The sequence below is a fragment of the Oenanthe melanoleuca genome, chromosome 1 (assembly GCF_029582105.1).
Source record: "Oenanthe melanoleuca isolate GR-GAL-2019-014 chromosome 1, OMel1.0, whole genome shotgun sequence".
NCBI classification, from domain to species: Eukaryota; Metazoa; Chordata; class Aves; order Passeriformes; family Muscicapidae; genus Oenanthe; species Oenanthe melanoleuca.
Genome location: NC_079333.1, coordinates 41,104,490 through 41,123,628, shown reverse-complemented (window position 1 = coordinate 41,123,628; position 19,139 = coordinate 41,104,490). Strand labels below are relative to the sequence as shown.

The window sequence follows — 19,139 nt, the reverse complement described above, 5'->3', positions numbered from 1 at the left end:
GATATGTAGAGGGAAAAGGGGACTCTCACTGTGGAGTTAGAGGTCAGATTTATCCCACCTTACACTTTCAGCCAGGAGGGCAGACCAAGGAAAGAGGAGCTGCAGTCAAGAAAGCTGCCATCAATTAGTGCCTGAAGGTTACAACAAAGCCTGCCTTCAGTCCCATGAACATTTGAGGAATCCAGCCAGTGCATAGCTCTGAAAAATCTGCTGCAAAGAAAGATAACCTGAAATATGCTGGAACTAAGGGGCAGGCAAATAACAGAATTAGCTGTTCAGGTTAGCTCCAGTTAGTTCCAGCAGCCATAACAATTTAGTGAGGGCATCACAGAACATGGAACTCAGCAGAAGGTGCTGTATTTTTTATCTCAGAAGATTCAGAGCTGGTTGGAAGCAAGGAAGGCTGGAAAGCTATTACTCTTCATTTGTAATTTGTCATTTGTCTGGCAGTGTTTTATGGGTGTTGAGCACTGCCATGGTTTGTGTCAGGACAGTCCTCCTTGGACTGACCCAGCAGCAGTGCTGTGTTTCTGTGGCTGTATTGGGTCAGATCTGAGCAAGCTTATCTTAACACAGCTTGGAGTCTGTGTGCCTCACTGAAATGTACAGCACAGGTAATAGCTTCAAAGGCATTGCAAATTTAAAAATAGCCTTTCTCAGGCAGAAATTAGAGATACAAAGAACTTGTGTTTGCTTGGCAACATTTCCTCATGATTAATGTGAAAATGTACTTCCTTGTTAGCAGGTTCTTCACACATAAGCATAATTTGTAAAAAAATCTGCATGCCTGTTGAGATACACTGTTCTATGATTTAGACAGACTTAAATAAAATGCACACTTTAAAGGAGATCTGCTTCTCTTTGCTCAAATTTACATATGAAGTTCAGCTGCATGAATTTGGATGGTTTCTGATTAGAATAAAGCTTCTATTTATTTTTATAGAAGATAATTTAGTACAGAGAATAGGAAAAGAGTTTTCATTACTCTTCCCATATTTCTACAATAGGGAATGGTATCTGTGGAATTATTCATCTTTCCCATGGGGGTTACTAGAAGCAAATTAAGATTCTCTGAATTTGCTTACAAACCAAGATCAATTTCTAAGTAACACTAAATGAAGAAAAATTGTGGTGATTTATCAGACACGGTCCACTGTAGTAGCTGCTTTATAATGAGCTTTGAGACACAGCATAATGCAGTCTTTTGTTGCAAGTATCTTTTGTACACACGCTGCCTACCTTTTATGCAGTAATTGGAATTTAGTGTATGAAACCAAACTCTTAATGTGGGTAGCTTCTGGGATTAGAACACTTTTGGAATGAGAAATTTTAAATATGTTTTGACTAATTTCATTCAAGGATCATCTACAGCATTTTTATGTAAGTGAATCTCTTAATTTCATGAGCCTTACCACTCTAATTAAAGATGGCTTCGTTTTCATTTTGCATTTCAGTGCTGAATGTTTCTAATAGACCCATAACTTTTTTACTTGGTAATGTATTTATTATTATAGAATTATAACTGATTAGAATTTCAGCAACTGAATTTTTAAATTCATGCTCACAGATTTGAAAGGCCAATTAATGTCGTTAGTTTTGCTGTTGTCCCTGTCATTCATGTCACAATAAGTGTGCTAGCTCTTCAAGTAGATCAGTGCAGCAGAAAAGGATTGGTGGATTGATGGAGTTTTTAGTTGGAGTGACTTTCTTCCTCATACTAAATGCCTCTAGCACACTAAATGCCTCCACAGATCTGAAACATAAAATGTTGATTTAAAAACTGGTATTCCCATAAGAGTTTGTCTTAACTTTGATGTACATCTTGAGAAGAGCAACTGCTTTAACAGTTTCAATTTCCTTGAACAGAGTTCAAGTTCATGCAGAACAGACCATTTTGTAAAGTGAAGAGTAAATAGGTGTAGTTGGGGCATGTGCTTCAAAACCATGTAGGATGTATCTGTGCTGTACTTTGGAGGCTGCTGCCCTTTAGTGAGGTGATTCTTCCTGTCATTCTCATGGAGGCTGAATGTGCAACTGCCAGAGTATTGCCTGTGGAAGAGTTTGTTTTGGTAGCTATCCACAGGAAGCTGAGCTGTGATCATCTGTGTAAGGAACAGACTGATGCCAAAATAACATGACTAGGTATGATTGCAGTGTACTAACAGCTGATGGTCCATCATGAAAGGATGACTCTCTAAAAACTCATTTTCTGTCAAGCTTACACTGTTTTGCTATTCATGGTGTGTGCTTGATATTGCAAAATACGTTGTTGGCATTGATCATTGTGTCGTTATTAAAAATATCTGAGTTTATAGCATAAATAAAATTTGTTCAAAAAAGCTGCTGTCTTAATTTTTTAGTTTTAAGTGAAATTCTAAAGACAATGTTAACCAAGGTACACCTAATTTATCTTTGAACTGAAATTCAAAATTCTGTTTCTTTAAGTAGTTTCAGGACATTAAAAAATATTTCTCCCACCCCATCTGTTCTAAAGGATGACAGGAAAACAGACTTTGCAGCAGTCATTTGAAACCCTCAAATGTAACACCACTTTTTAATTACTTGTCCTTCAGTATGATGTTAGAGTTAAAAAAGACACACATATGTTAATGCATCCTGTCCATTTTCCTGACAGCTTCCTCACAATGTGTTTTCCAGTGTTTCAGTAGTGCCATAATGAAATGATGTAACAGCACATTTACCTCAGGAACCTGTCACTGTCACTACAGTCCAGTCTATTTAGATCTAGATAAGCTGATATTCACCTATGACTTCATTTAAATTGCATTATTTCTAGTTGTGTCCCACATGTCCCTCTTTGATATTAACATCCTGCACATACTTGTAGATTATTATCACGCTTCCCCTATTGAGTAATAATTAGCCAAACTGTAAGTATTTACAGATTTTTACTTTCCCTTTAATCAAATCCTTTCTGAAGAGATTCTTGATCTTTTCAGAAATCACACCTGTTGACAGTACCTAGCCTTTAACTTAATAGGCTTGGTGAGGTTGGCTAGAATTCTATAGGAAGGAGCTATAGGTGTCAGATGATGTTCATAACCCCAGATTACTTCTTTCATGTGGCAAGATTCCATGCTATCTTAAGTTCATTTTGGTCTTCACTCAGAATTTACCAGTTTTCTCTCTTGAATTGTGTATTTTTAGTGCAGAGTATATTTCTAAATAAATTCAGTTTGTGGGATCTGTTGAATTTGCATTGCGTGTAGTTTATTGCAGATCATTAACAAATAAAATAAATAAAAATAAATTGTGCTGAATTTTATTTATTATACACAGCTGTGAGTGAGATATAATCTACTTAATTTCATTTATCCACAAATTTCAGCTCAAAATTAAATAAAAATTATCAAATTGTCATGATGTAATCTTCATGCTCATCTTCCTCTCAGAGACACACTGATAAAGAACAAGGCACCAGAAAATAAAGGGATTCTTTTCATGAAAACACGTCCTGTAGGCATTTGGGAGGAAAGGAGTAAAGAACTGGACTAAGAGCTAATGGATTTGCCAGCAAAGTTTGCACCAAGAGAAATTGTTTACCCACTTCTTGGTTGAAGAATTTGACTGGGAAAGTTTCAAATAAAGTACAGATAGGAGCAATTTTTCTCTGTATGTTTGTGGATCATAGAAATCAGTTGGTAAAAGCTGGTGAAGATGGGCAGAGATAATCTTGGCTATGCATATTAATGTTTGAATTTTTGCAATTGCAAAATGCGTAACCTACATAAAAGGAATTATTCTAATATATGCACTAAGATTGCTATTTTTTACAGAATTTACAAGCCAAAAACAACTGTATGTGTTGCCATGCTTTGTTCTTTGTCAGTGTGTCTCTGAGAGAGGGATGAGTGTAAGACAGTGGGAGAGATTATTGAATGAAATTAAGGAAAGTCATTAGACTGAACATTGAAATCTTTCCTTCCCATAAGTGATTCACCTTCCTCTGAGAGCAATTAGTCTCTGTTTGGATTTTGTCATATTCTTGACATCATTGGGCCTTCATTTGCTAATTTTTTGAAAGTAAGATCAGAGTCCTTCTAGCAATGAAAACACCAGAACATTCAAATTTATCCTGAATCATCTCCTTCAAATTGCAGTGTAGTTAAGAATTTTCTCTGTAGCAATTTAAATAAACAGTGAAATAGTGTCTCATTTCTATTCATGGTACATCTGATGTTCAATAACAATCAGATATTGCTTGTAGATTTCCATCTTAAATCTAGGAATAGAAAATGTTACATTTTGTATGAGTTGCAGAGTGATTTTTCATTCATTTCATTAACCATTTTATTTACAAATTTCCTTTTTTTAACCTAGATTTTCGGTGAAGGTAACAGAGCTGTACAGAATACTCTGAGTTCTGATCCTAGCTTTTGTTATGATCTGTTTGTGGTGTCAAGAAAGTTTGATTGACTTGCTGAAGTGCTGTCTATACAGGAATCAGGAGACTCACTAAATGCTTAGATAATTTACTAAAACCCTCAGTTCAGTGCAAACCAGCTGCCTTTCTCTTTGTGCTCATTCCCTTTGTTGTATGAAGTACTTATTCACAACTGTCTGGATTTGCCTATCTGAAAGACTTCAGAAAAATCATGTTATGTGAGTGTGTATTTTGAACTCACTGAGGAGGAAATTCACTTTCCCTCCAAAGATCTGCAGCTTTGTGATGGTGAAGTGCAAAGGGCAATAAGGAGCATTAATAAACCCCTTCCCAGTTATAGCCAGGTGAAGCCTTTTAGTCTCTTGTTTATAGATCCATGCAATCACAGAACCTCATTTCCCTTTGTATCACTGTGGAGACTTGCTCCAGACATAAGAGTTGGGTAAATTTTGCAAAAATCATTGTCATCATCTTACACTGTCTTGTGTTCAGTCTATAGAAATTGCAGTTCTTAAAATCAAGCTGGTGAACAAGCAAAGGAACACAGCAGCGTTATAATTTTAGAGTGAGGTGCTCAAGGATTATCTAATACAGTGAGCTGTTCAAACATTGGAACCCATAAGGTATGAGGTAGCTGTTTGTTCTAGCTGTCATGTGGAAACTTTATTTATTTACAGGCTAATTTTTCCTTTATTTGAGCATGAGAAATAGTTGTTGTGTTGCACATTTAGTATCCAAGTTTCTGTGATGGTAGCAGTGCCTTAAGTTTCTTCACAAGGAAGTGAACTATTTTTTAACTATTACAGCCTGCAGTTCTGTACATTATTTATACACAACTTGAGGTTTTCTTAGCATTTATCTTTCCTGTGGTCATTCCTTGACTTACTGTTTTGAAAGTGGCCATATACTGACTTGTTTTGGGTGTTTGTCTATATCACAGACACAGAATCACAGATTCATTTATGCTGGAAAAGACCTCTTGGATTGTTGAGTCCAACCAATCTTTGGCTGGTCACCACCTTGTCAAGTAGACCAGAGCACTAAGTGTCACATCCAATCATTTCTTGAACAATTTACTTGGCTGTAATTTTTGTTAGACTCAGAGGTGCTGAAGGAAGTAGTCTGTCTGCTATTCCCAACTTAAGAACAGGTACATTTTTGAAACCTCACCCACTGATGTCTACATTGTCCATATGGAGCAATGAGTTTAATGTTTTTTTTATCTTGATTATGTCTGCCTTGGTGCTGATTGCAAGAAGCTGGGGCATCCAGTAGAAACTGCACACTGAAAATGTATCTCCTCTTCATGCTAAAAGTACTAATATACCTTGTCATTGTAGAGGTTTAAATGACATCAGCTGCAATTTAGGTTTCATTAGTAGTGTGGAAGCTGTTGGGGAGACTCAGATACATCATTATTGTAGAGGCTAGATAAGGTTGCTTCTAGTAATGAAACTGTAAGATTGTTATAGATCAGTGGTTCTATTTAAAAGCTGCTATGGTCCCTGTTGATTGGTTCCAAGCTCTTCCCAAAGCAGATCAACCTGACTTTCATCTATTTGTAAGAACATGTACTGTGGTCAAAGGATGAAGCATGACTCTGCCATTGAAAGGTCATTTCATTTTACAGTTTCAAAGATTGCAGGCTAAATTCAAAGGCATTTACATTAAAACATCTGAAGAAATTACTGCAGTTCTACAAATAGAATGATCTTCTGATGGGGTCCTTTCCAGCAACACCAGTACTTTTGATGACTTATGCACAAGAGTGCTGCTTATTTTAAGGAAAGATAAAAGTGTGTCACTTTGCCAGGCTGAGAGTTGGATTCATCTCACCTCTCTTTAGCTGTCTGTTTATGAGGTGTCCAGGTTAAACTTACCATTAAATGTCCCTCTCTGTTCCACCAGGAGAGTTAGACAGTTTCAGGAGTGAGTGATTCAGTCTCTCCTGTGTGCCAGTTTTAGAATGTGAAGAATTGCAGCCTTGAGGTTATTTACCTTCTGTGTTTAGTAGGAGTCTAGAAATCTAACTTAAATGAGCTGGCTAACTCCTAGGTGGTTGCAATTAGGTGAAATTTACCTTAAATTACTAAATTAACAAAAGTATTGAACGTTGATTCTTGAGGTTAAAATGCTTAGGTCAATTTTTTTTTAAATGCAGTTTTTTTGTTCCCTCAAATATTTTGAGCATGTGTCATTTATCCTTGTTAAAGTATCACCCAATCCATTCAGTATATGTCATATGATGGCACTGTGAGACAAAGATGTCCTCCTACACTAGGGATCAAAGAGAACTTTCTGATGAATTTTTTTCTTTTTTGGGTGTCAGTAGAGGGGAGGCTGGGAAAAATCCTCCACTGCTATGTGGGCTTGTGTGAGTGATTAGCTCTTTTTTAAGTGCCTGAACACACAGGTTCACATAGTAATTAAATTCCTACTGTGGAAATTGCTGTTTAAAGAAAACAATAAAAAGGTTTTTTATTAAATGCCCCATCAGCAGTGAAATGCAATGTTTTATTGGTGAGTGAGAAGCAGCTCATGAAGAAGTGCATTAACTTTAATGTTTCTTCTTTGGAATCTTAGGGGAAGGACATAGTTTAGCATGCTAAGGACATGTTTAGCAGCTCTAAAAATTCTCATTTACATCATTTAACACCCACCTCTCCACCCACAACCCCCTCCAGTAAATAATCTCAGGTCAGAAGTTTCCTTACAGATGACCCAAATCCTCTTCTAACCTAAGACACTGAGCAGTGCCATAGTGAATCCACATGATCCCATTTGGCTCAAAAATAACTTGCCCCAGTGTAAACTTCCCTTTGATGCTAGAACTAATGAGCTCCCAAAAACTAGTCTGAGTCTTCATTTTGGTTTTTACATCATCTAATTCTTCCTCATACTGCTGATGGAGACTCACAGGTGTATAATTTTTCAACACAGGTTTTGAAATACAGAGTTGTGAAGTAAAGGAAGCTGCAAGGAACCTCTGGAAATTAACTAATCCAGCTACTATTCAAAGCAGGGCTGGCTTAGATCATAGTGGAAGAGCTTCAAGGGAAAGAGAAAAATAATTTCATCTGTCAAATCTGGGGCTTCTTTATCTAGAAATACTTCATAGCTCCTTTTCTCACATTCAGTAGAAATGACTGTATGTGAAGACCATAGCCCAGGGATTTACATATGCAATGTGCATCACATTGGCTATAATTTAATTGCATCTCTTTGGCACAAACCACATGATGGCTTTACCCAATAACTATTTAAAATGGATTTATTGATCCCAAGGCATTCACTCTTTATTAGTTTATTGCTATAGTTTTCCTTTCCTTGTATTTTGCTGTGTATTTTGCTTCAGATGGGTTGAATAATTCTTTGAGAAAAAAAAAAAATCTAGGAAATTCTGATTAGAAAATAATTTAAATGTTTATTTCTCCAAATGATGTTCACATAGGGGGGAATATATCCTGTAGTTTAGTTCTATAGAACACCTTGTGAAATTCAAGTGATCTAAATTTTCCTCTGAGCAGGTCTGTTCCTTGGCAACAATTCTGTAGTGAGCTGTACTGTCATATGTCCCTTTCCAGAAAGGCACTATTTATAAGTCTATCCAAGAATACAGATAACCCACACACTGAAGCATATGTCAGGACATAGCTGTCACTCCTATCAACTTGCAGTCCTTTGAAGGAGCAGAAAGGCACTTTGACTCATCAGTCTGTGGCCCTGATTTTAGACCTCTGAGCTCTGGAGAGTTTATTTTGTATTGAGACATTTTACAAGTAAATGCCCTGTGTAAGGCATATGTTGAGATTTAGAGATTGCACTGTTGTAGAAGCTGCTAGAAAATATCAGAGCAGAAAACATCTCATAGAATTTGGCAGATTCTATTTGAAAGAATCTGGCTGTGTGTCATGGACTAATAGCTAAGACACCCTGCAAGAGAGGACTTTTTTCTCTTTGAAGGACACTGCAAGGACAGAAGGGAGAAGGTACATACTGAAACCCAATCAGTGTGTTAGGCCAGAAAATGAGGAGTGCTCTTGTCTAAGGAATGTTACTGTCCCCATACCAATGTACATTATTGATGTATTTAATTGCTTTTCTGGCTTGGTCCATCCATGTGCCTGGAAGTGTTTCCATGCAGCTGCTGCCCTGTGCCAGCCCTGAGCCCTGCTCAGCCCAGCACAAAGTCTTGAGCAGCTGTCAGTCAGTCAGTCCCCTTGCTGAGCCTTGGAAAGCTCCAGCTTGGCTGGGTGGGGTCACTTCTGCCCAGGGTCACTCTCCAGACTGTGTCACCTGCTTCCCACCTGCCCTGCCTCCTCCACCTGTGCCTGTGTGAGGCAGGCAGCTCTGAGGAGATGGGATTGTGTCCTTCTGGTGCAGGTAACCTGTGAGGCAAGCTGAGACTTCTCTTCCTAGCATGCTAGGAAGAGAAGTGTTTCTCAGAGTTTGTTAAGGTCTGTGTGGTGGGAAGAAAGAATGAATGCTGGAATGTATCATAGTTCATATTTGAGGAGGAACTGTGAACATCAAACACCTTTTCTCTACAAAAGGAATTTCTTTTGGCTCAGGAAATCCCTGAACTAAAAAGCGCTGGTTGCAGAGAGAGAACTTTGGAAATGAGCATGTTTTTTTTTTTTTTGCCCTGTGCTTATAAGAAGACAGGTTTAGTGTGAGTTGGAAAATCTGTTTGCATGTTTTAGTATCAACTACTCTTTACTGGAAGACAAAAAGAAAGGTACCCACAGACTCTTTTTCTTCGTATTCTGCTTTTCAATTTATTTCAATAATTCCTTTATTTATTAGACCACAGAAAAATGGTTCAGGCTGTAATGATTCCTGAAAGGAAAATCAAGCAGGTTTTAAATTATTCCTCAAGCTTCCTATGTGCATGGTGCTGTGCAAAAATATTTGCAGTCCTTTTCTTTTCAACTCAGAAATCATTCTTCACAGTCATACCCTTATGCAATTCTCCATGCTGTTGCCTATTAGTCTCTTTTCTTCTGAATAAAGCATAAATTATGCTTTTTAAAATAGATTTGTAAGCCCGTAACCAAGACTGCAAATATTTTTGCACAGCACCATGTACATAGGAAGCTTGAGGAATAATTTAAAACCTGCTTGATTTTCCTTTCAGGAATCATTACAGCCTGAACCATTTTTCTGTGGTCTAATAAATAAAGGAATTATTTTTAAATCTTGTAATGCAATGTGTCTCAGTTTTGACTGAAGGGAAGTAAGGTTAATGTACTCTATTGGTTGTCAATATGCAAACATATATTGGTAAAAAGTTTTAGATTCGAGGAGGTTTTAAAAAGCATTCTTGAGTAGACAAGTGCTACTTCTCAGACTGACTGTCCACTTGCATTCTAATTTTTGCCTTGAAAATTTTGTGGAGAAATAAGGAAAGAGGAAGGAGAATATGTTTTTCAATAAGGTTTCAAAAAAGAAAAAAACTCAAGAGCTTTGACCATAATGAAAATTACTGATTTTATTTTTTTTTTATTATGAGAGTACTGATTAACAGAAAAAGCTATAAAGAAACAAATTACCAAATTAATAATGAAATTTACTTCAGGGATACCACTTCATTCATATATACTGTTACTAAAATATTTTTGCCTCTTCACCATAAAGTCAATTATAAATGGTTTTTGAATTTTCATTGTTGCATTTAGTCTCATGTGGAATGGGCTTTATTTTGATGTAAGAGTGCAGTTTTCAGTATGGTGCCTAAGAAGGCATTCAGGCAATTGCAAGTAATTGAAAGTGCACACCAGTTAAAAAACAAGCAAAATGAAACAAAGTAAAACCTCCATCTCTTCTAGATATAAAAAAGGAAAATTATGTTTTGGCAATGAGGTGTAAAGAAGTATCATATAATTTTTCTAAGATTTGGGACATTAGAAAAATTCAGTAACAGAATGTTCAGTTTGGAAAAAGAGCAAATATTTTTGTTGTTCATCCTTGTTCCTCTTTGTTCTTAACTTTCCTCTTGCAGTCTAGTCTGGACTATCAGTTCTCATTGATACCATATCTGGCACATTTCCCCCTTAGATGATGACCAGTCCTCCTCATCTTTCCTTATGAATCTTCTTCATCACTATTAAACAAAATCACTGTCCTTCCTGTCACTCATGTATTAGACATTTCTGCTCTTTGTGCCTTATCCAGTAAGAAATATCCAAATACTGCTGCTTTCTAAGGTGCTGCTACTTTCTCTATACAAGTTTTGGAAGCTTCTTTTGCTTTACCCAATAGCTGTGTCTTCCCTCTCACATTACACTGATCAATGCAGGCTGCTTTTCTTTTACACCTCTGACTCACCAGCTTTTCTCCACTTCACTATTGCCACAGCTCCTGCAAAGATCAGATTTGTTAATCTTTTTTTCTCATTTTCCATTGCTCTCAGTTCAAGTTGTTCCTCTTTAATCTCTCAAAGATCTTTCAGTATTTTTCCCACCTGTTCACATTTCTTTTGCCATTGTGCCTTCCAGTGTTATGCTTTAGAAATGTCTGGCTTTTGTTGGTCTCTGCACTGTTCCTTAACTATTGATGGAATGATATTTACTGGTTGTTTTTTTTCACAGCTGTCTTCTCCTTGTGATAGTTTCCAAAGACCCATCTTTCCATTTGTGTGCATAATGCCTCTGAACTTTGGGGTTCAGCTACATCCCTTTATCTTTAGCCAAATAATTAAGGGCATACAAAGGAGCAGTTTGTACAGATGAAGAGCATGCATTTTATTAAAAATGCTCCATTTAAGACAGATAATAAATGTATAATTTGTACTACACATATATTAAAAGAAGTAAAGAGTTATGATAGACAAAAAACACATCCTTTTGTCATTTAGTTTTCACTTTCTATGCTATTGTTAATACTTAGTGGTGAGTCTTGTGAGAAAGCACTGGTAAGAGCAACATATCCAATATAGCTTGGAAACTATATTTGTGTAACTGTTGTTATTATTGTTCTAAAATATGTGGTCTAGGCAGATTTTCTTTACTGAAAAGGTAATGTGAAAGGTTGATGTGCCCAGTAAGATACTCACCTTCTCAGTAATTTGATCACACATTTTTTTCCTTTGTAAGAAAGAGCCTTAAGCTGTTAACACAGCAGTTTTCAATTCAGTGAGGAAAAGACCAGAACAACGTAACTGTGAATGAAGTAGAATCTTGAAAAGACACTTTTAAGTAAACAAATTTCTCTAAAAAGTACTATAGGACCAATGTAATGGTTATTCTCAGTATAGTAAGGCACACTAAGGAATTCTTCATGGCAAGAGCATCAGTGTTTGCAGGTTCTTTTCTTGTAGACAGCTGTATAATAAAGCAGATGTGGAGCTTTATTGTAAGCCATTCTTCATGTAATTTATCTCTAAGGTTTATTGAGAAAGCCTGCATCAACTTTCTTCCACCCAATGTACACTTCAGGTTTTGACACTATGTGGTTTAACCTGTGTTTGTGAGAATATATCTACCTTTTTATTGTAGGAGCACATGGTTTTTGAAAAGCTCTTATATTAGTACAGAAGAGCCCTCACTGAAGCACTGAGTGATAAAAAAAACTGTGTCCATGTTAAAGGAAGCAGTGAAAAGGAAAGAATGAAAGTAACAAAACAACCAACAATAACTTCAGCGTTCACTGCATATATTGCAAAAGCAAATTTTATTTTCTTAGTACAATTTTTACTGTCATATTTTTCATTCTCTCAAATGTGTGCTCTTATCCCTGTGTTTTTAGAGGAAAACAAAGCTAATGCTTTTTGTTGCAGCTTCAATCTGGCCTTTACATGTGATTGAATGTGCTGTGGAAGAGGTTACAGCACACAGTTAATTTGTGATTTTTAAGTAAATGTGCAGATTAGCAATGGAACAAATAGGTTTCATTAGCTCTGTTCCTAATATTGTGTGCAAAATGACTAATTCAGCTCCAATCTCACAAGAACAAGACATTGTAAATAGGTTGCTTATTATTTATTGAAAGCTGACAGCATGCTCGCTGCTGTGTGAGCAAGACTTGCTGCTCATAGTCTTTCACTGAGGGCAGGTACTGACCTCACCTATATGGAGAAGGGCATTTTACCCAATTCATGGCTGCAGGAGCACGTTTTTTTTACTGGTAATGGACAGTGGAGTTTAAATTTATGTTGTAGCAAAAGCAGCAAATCTAATTGCTTCAAAAAGATGACCAAAATAACCCAAGTCATGAGTTTGCACAGATGTTAGCAGGCAAGCCAAGTGGATTCTTCCCAGTTCTGTGGAATAGAGGATTTGAAGGATTTTGTGGCTGCCTTCCAAACCATAGTAAAGGTTTGAAAGTTCAAGTAAAGTGAGTGATACTTATTCAAAGATTTAGAAAAGAAAAGAAAAGAAAAGAAAAGAAAAGAAAAGAAAAGAAAAGAAAAGAAAAGAAAAGAAAAGAAAAGAAAAGAAAAGAAAAGAAAAGAAAAGAAAAGAAAAGAAAAGAAAAGAAAAGAAAAGAAAAGAAAAGAAAAGAAAAGAAAAGAAAAAACCAAATAGAACCAAAAAACCTGGTCTGTAATTAGCAGCACTGTTGTGGAGATTGAGGGTTTTAGGCTGCCTGTAAGAATGTTGTGAGTAGTATCACATTGAATGTGGAACATGTCCTCAGGTTATGCATAAGCTTTCTGTATAGCAGATATAATTCTAAACCCATTGTCTGTGACACATAAGAAAGGATCAAAACTAAGAGTGCTTAGCTGCATGGTGAAAGTCTTGGCATGTGGGAAGAACCACAGTCAGTGAAATAATGTGGAGTCCCACATGTTCTTAGAACTTCATGGACACAAATGTTATCAAATACTGGCATTTTCTTTAAATTTAAAAGAATAACTATAATTTTTTATATTTATATTTGAGTCCACATGTATTTTGTTATTAAAAAATAATAGGGACTGATGGACAAAAGCACAGTGCAATAACTGTGAGTTAAGTAAGTCAAAGGACCATATTGAGTACAGTGTTAGGTAAGTCACTCATTCATACCCCATCAGACCCTCTTAGTGGCTGCTATTTATTTCCTTCACCTTATGTTTTGCAGCAGCCCAGTTGCTATGAGCAAGAGTATCCTCAGAAGATATAAATATATTCTTTTCCATTTTTCACTGTTATAAAGTTAACAAAAGAAAAAGACTTCCCTATCTGTAAAAATTAGTTTCTTGGCAAACACAATTGTTAGCTAGAATGTATGCAGAATGAATCTCTGTTTGATAATTCACTCTGGAAGAAACTTGGATGGTGACTCTGAGCTTTACAGGTCTATGCAACTGCCAGATCTCAGACAGTTACAGGGGATGATTGCTGAAATAGCCACATGGGTGTTTTAATTTGCTGGGGATCTGTTCCTCCTTATTTTGGGGAGGATACAATTACCTTTAAAATCAGTGGTGCCTCAGTCTTCAACATTCACACCTCTCTGCCTGACAAAGTGAGAAAGACCTTAGACCTTGAAGAGTTTGGAAGAAAAATATGGGGGAGGTAAAAGTAACTTATTCATTCACTCATCTACTATTTCTGTCAGTTTGAGAAAAATTGGGTATTACATTAAAGTCTGTGTTAGAAGTGGTGACAAAAGTAACCTCTAATCATGTATTTATTTGTGTAATTAGATGGCTGATATTGCAGTAACTTTGGAAGATCCCATCCTATTCTATTCATGATTTCTGTTTTGACTGTCACAGTCTGCAGAACATGTGCACAGAAGAAAATAGTTTTAGTGAAAAGATAACAATCTTTTTGTTCTTCTTTCTTTTAAGTGCATCTGATTTAAGCTAGAGGAACAGAAGAGCCTGTTTTCTTCTACTTCACTCTTTCTACTTTGGTTTATCCTTTATCTGAAAGGGTTGCTTGTAGATGGGTGCTGATGACATTACCCTTGGTGGCACAGAGAGGCAGCCTGACGTGGATCTGGTGTTTTTTTGCAGATGAGGATAGGCATTCACTCAGGTTCAGTGCTGGCTGGTGTTGTTGGAGTGAGAATGCCACGCTATTGTCTCTTTGGGAACAACGTCACCCTCGCGAGCAAGTTCGAGTCAGGAAGTCACCCACGCCGCATCAATGTCAGCCCCACCACATACCAGTAAGTCCTCTCAACCCTGTCCTGTCCTGTCCTGTCCTGCTGTTGTTACTTCAGCCTGTTCTCAGTTCCATCTTGTAGCATGCTCTGTCCCCAGTGTGTGAAATTCAACAGAAAGTTGGTAGGGATACAGCATCAGGCCAGCTGGAAAGAGGTATTGCTTGGGGATGTCTGTCTTTGGTTTGCAGGTTTGTATCAGAATGTGCAAAGTCAGGCAAGGAGGCACAACAGAAAATCCAGCCATTCCTGGCTAAAATAAAATGCAACAGAAGAAGGGGGAGATACCTGCCAAAGCAACGTAGTTTTATCCACTATTACAGCTTCTGACTGAGGATTTGGGTTCCACCTGCTAAACACTGTTCATGAAAGAAAGCATACTCCATTGTCTCAGGAGGAAGACTAATTTGGCCAGTAAGGCCAAGCTTACAAAGAGATTTAATGCTTTCTTCAAGACAAAACTTCTTATTCAGCATTGTAAAGACACACTTGATAGAAGCATTCTCATAATGTAGGAAAAAAGATTGAAAATGGCAAAGCATTATCCCTGGCGTTTTGAAGAAATTATGCAAATGGAGAGAAGACTTGATTAAATCTGGTTATGAGGAACAGCTCCTAAATAAAAAAGGTGTTCTGTATTGTTCAAATTTGACAGTTTGACTATTAGAATTCCTACTGCTTAGATTACAGCTGATGCACTCACTTTTTTTTTGGCAGGATATCTCAGTCTTCCAGTGTTCTGTATCAGAAGTAATTTTCTGAAGTGAGGTTTGAGACTGTGTGGTAAATCTGTACACAGTTGCTCAAACAATATTGCTTTTCTTTCTTTTTTTTTTTTTTTATTTTTTTTATCCAGAACTGTGAATCTCAGTTCTTTTCCTCCATAGCTATCTGTGTAAATAAAAAATTTAAATGGGATTTCTTCATCCAAGTATTGAAGTGTCTGCTATGCTAAAATATGAATCAGTCAGAAATTAAAGTTAAAAGTAATGAAACTAGTGCATATTCTTCTGAAAAGTTCATTCACTTCAGATCGTATTTTGAGAATAAAACAAATGTAAATTGAGCAAGAGCTAGAATAACTGAATAGGCTTTGTACCATAAAGTGAAGATTCATACAAATGTCTGGTAGCATGCAAGAGAAAGAGTCTATTATTCTCCAAATCTATCCAAATCCAATCTATTATTGTTTTCAGAAAGCATTTTCATTTAATTAAAAATAAATTCAATAAACATATAGGAAATTTCTGTTTGGAACTTAGTGTAATTTGAAAAGAAATTGGTTTTGAGACCTTCCATACACAGCATTCTACAGCCTTTACCTCTTAGTCATCTACAGTGGGATAGGAGGAACCCTCTAAAACCCTTTTTGAATAGTCACCATAATTCTGTTTACCATTTGTGCTCCAATTACAAAAATTACACAGCAGCAGGGCCTTTGGTGTGTGGTTTGTGTTGTGGCTAAAGGTAGCCAAGGCCCTGTGACAGGGAACTGGACTTCTCTTGAGCAGGATCAGCTTTTATAAAGTGCTGTTCTCCAACCCAAGATAGTCTTCAAGATATTCTGAAAGTTCAGTCCATATTTTCCAAAAGAGAGCACTTCACAAATGTGGTTCAGGACAGTGATTTCACCTGGGGCTGTGGTGTTGCTTGCTCATATTTGTGTCCCTGAGAAACTGGTGAGCTAGACAGCTTTATGGAAATATATCTGGAGAGTATTGGTGGGACCTGTGGTGCACAAAACTCTCTCCTTGCTGGGGCCAGAGTCACTCTCCATGTACAGTGCACAGTGCCAGTTGGGTTGAATTTGGTTATGAGTGATAGAGCACCTCCTCTGTGAGACACCAATTTGTGGTCATCACTGAAAAACCTGATCTAGCTGAAGAAGTTTCTGCTCATTGCAAGTGGGTTGGACTAGAAGGGCTGTAAAGGTCCCCTCCAACCCCATTGTTTCTAAGATTCTGTGACTGTATTTTCTTTTCTATCACAATGCTGGCAAAAGGACTGCTCTGAAAGTTAGTTTGAGGGCCTGTGTAGGGATCTTGTGTAGAAATCTGTGGGTTTGTGCTGCCCTTTTTCCTGACTACTGGAGAAGATGGCCTGTCTTTACCTCATCTCTGCCTGGCTGCCACTGGGGGTATTGTAGCATGGCAGGTCAGATGTGAGTCACCTTGGAGAGTGTTCTTACTGGGTCCTAGGTATCAAAATGTGAGTCAGATCTTCTCACCCTGCATATCTTTCAGGTTGTATCAAAAACAGGTCTACAGTTTTTTTCATTTCCCTTTAATCCTAGAAATTCAGTATGAATGGGACCACTTTTTTCAAGGTAGCTGAACTTTCACCTTATGTGACCTTCATGTCTGAACTTACCTTGCAGAAAGTTATCAATGTAGATGTTGCTTCAAAAAGGGAAGAAGGTAAAAAAGTGACTGATTATGTAGTAATGTGTAACGTGAAATTTCAAAACAATACACGACAAAATACAGAATTACTGGTATTTTTAATCTTCATTATTGCACTCAGTAAACAGTAAATCTGCTGTTAATAATGTGCTGAACAAATTCAGTGCTTGATTTGGAGAACTTGCAGTGGAAGTAACAGGCTAAACACATGGTTACAGGTAAAGGAAGCAGAAATGGCAAGAAAATATGTTTGCATGAGATGCAGTTATCATACAAGATGAGTGGCTAGAAGTAGTGGTGATCAGGCCAGGAACAATTTTGCATTACAGGATTGGAAATGATGTGGAAAGATTAAATGAATGCACATGGGGCACATTGAAAAGTTGATTTCAAACCATGCCTTCTGGCATAGCTGAAAGCTTGAAAACAAAGAGGGAGGAAGTCAAGAAATGACACTGTTGACACAGTGGCCAGAAGAGACTGCAATTACAAAATACTCAAAGGGGCAGAATTATTCAGAGTTTCTGAAAGTGATCTGTGAGATTTAATGTAATGAATCAAAAAGCAGCCATCTGATGCATCCACATATAATTTTTCTTAAATATAATTTGTATAAGTATATATTTATTGTGTAAATATGATTCATCACTAACTGAAATGTATTTGGGTTTGAATTTATATTTTATTAAATGCTTCTATTTGATGACACTGTGGTGCTGTGCACTTTGTTAATATTTCTGTTAATATCTCTGTTATCTAAGAATCAGTGTTTTCCAAAGTATATAATTTTGCAGTCAGTATGAAAACAACAGAATTTTCAATTATATTAAACTACTGGCATTTATCATCAAGTGTTTTTGTCTACCATGGGCACTGATGGAAGTTGTGATACCAATTTTATAAAGCCTGCAGGTCCTGGAAACATGCCAAATACTTACCAGCTTTCATTTTACAATAAAGATTATGCATCATAAAGTGCCATCAGCTTTCAAATAATAATCACACTTCAGAATACCTATTATTGGTCATAGACACTTCCCTTCAAGCCTGTAATCTGCCTAAGTAAGAATCAGAGTCTAAAATTATAAGTGCAAGGTGTGATGCTTGTTGCTTGGCAGCAGCAGTGAGCCTGGGGCAGCCTTGCTGCAGTTTCACCTGCCTGGGCAAGCTCTGCTATGTGTGAACTTACACCTCTTACAAAGGTGGACTTTGCATTTTTTCAATCTGAAACAGCACTTCTGTTTGAAAAATCCTGTTCTCTTGATGCAGACATGTCTTTGGACACTAGGATCACAGAGCCCCATTTCAATCACTGAGCATTGTGAAATTAAATCAATGGAATAGCACTGGTAAAACTTCCAGGGAAAAATGTAAAAAACTGGAGAGGAAGTTGAGCATCCCAGACTGGTCCCTGTTTAAACATACAGACAGGAAAGAATAGGAAAATAAGTTTATTTAATTCATCTACATTATTCTGAATGGAATAGAATTACCCTATTTTCCACAGTAGTCAGGAAGGAAGCACAGTAACATTTATGAGACTCTTCAGCACAGGAGAGAAATGAAATAATTTTTAGGTTTTTGTTTCAGCCTTTAGTAATGATTTTTATGAGATATTAATATTATATATCCACATTTCTACTGTTTTCCTGGTAGTGTCATAATGTAATTCTTTGGGATTGCTAAGCAGTTATCAAAAGCAGGTAAACACAGTTGTTCCTGTTTGTCAAATAACTCCCATTTAAGAATTAATTCTTTTTTTTCCCTCTACTTTCTACCTCTAGTCTTTTGCAGCATGTATTTCTCTTGTGGAGAATGTGCTTCTGGCACTCAGTGCTGGGTACAGATACTTTCCATTATCACATGCTGGGCAATGCATCTGGGACCTGAGCCTAGGTAAAGACGAACAGCCTGTGTCCCACATCTTTATCTTGATTTAAGAGAGAGGGCAACCCAGGTGTACCTCATTCTTGAGCTGGGAGAGGTCATTGTGTGTTCACCTGCACAAATTGCTTCTCAGCCTTTAAAACTGATTAAAACCAATGTAGGTTTTTAGTAGTTCTTTCAGAGAAAGTTGTATGAAAGAAGTTTTAGGCAATTAAGAAGTATTTCTATACTTACCTCTTTACAGGTATTTTAAATTAAAATTTGACTTTTCTTTAAGCTCCTTGTCGATTTTTATTTTTACCAAATTCTTTTTCTTACAAGTTATATCTATTTATATGTATTATTTC

At 36.9% G+C, this 19,139-nt stretch overlaps 1 protein-coding gene across 1 annotated transcript in view; it reads left to right on the top strand.

Moving 5' to 3' along the window:
• Nucleotides 1-19,139, top strand: part of GUCY1A2 (guanylate cyclase 1 soluble subunit alpha 2) — a 147,631-nt gene that overhangs the window by 104,588 nt on the left and 23,904 nt on the right. The window contains exon 7 of the mRNA XM_056492279.1: nt 14,355-14,509. Coding sequence (XP_056348254.1) covers nt 14,355-14,509 — 155 coding nt within the window. The remainder of the gene's footprint in view (nt 1-14,354; nt 14,510-19,139) is intronic.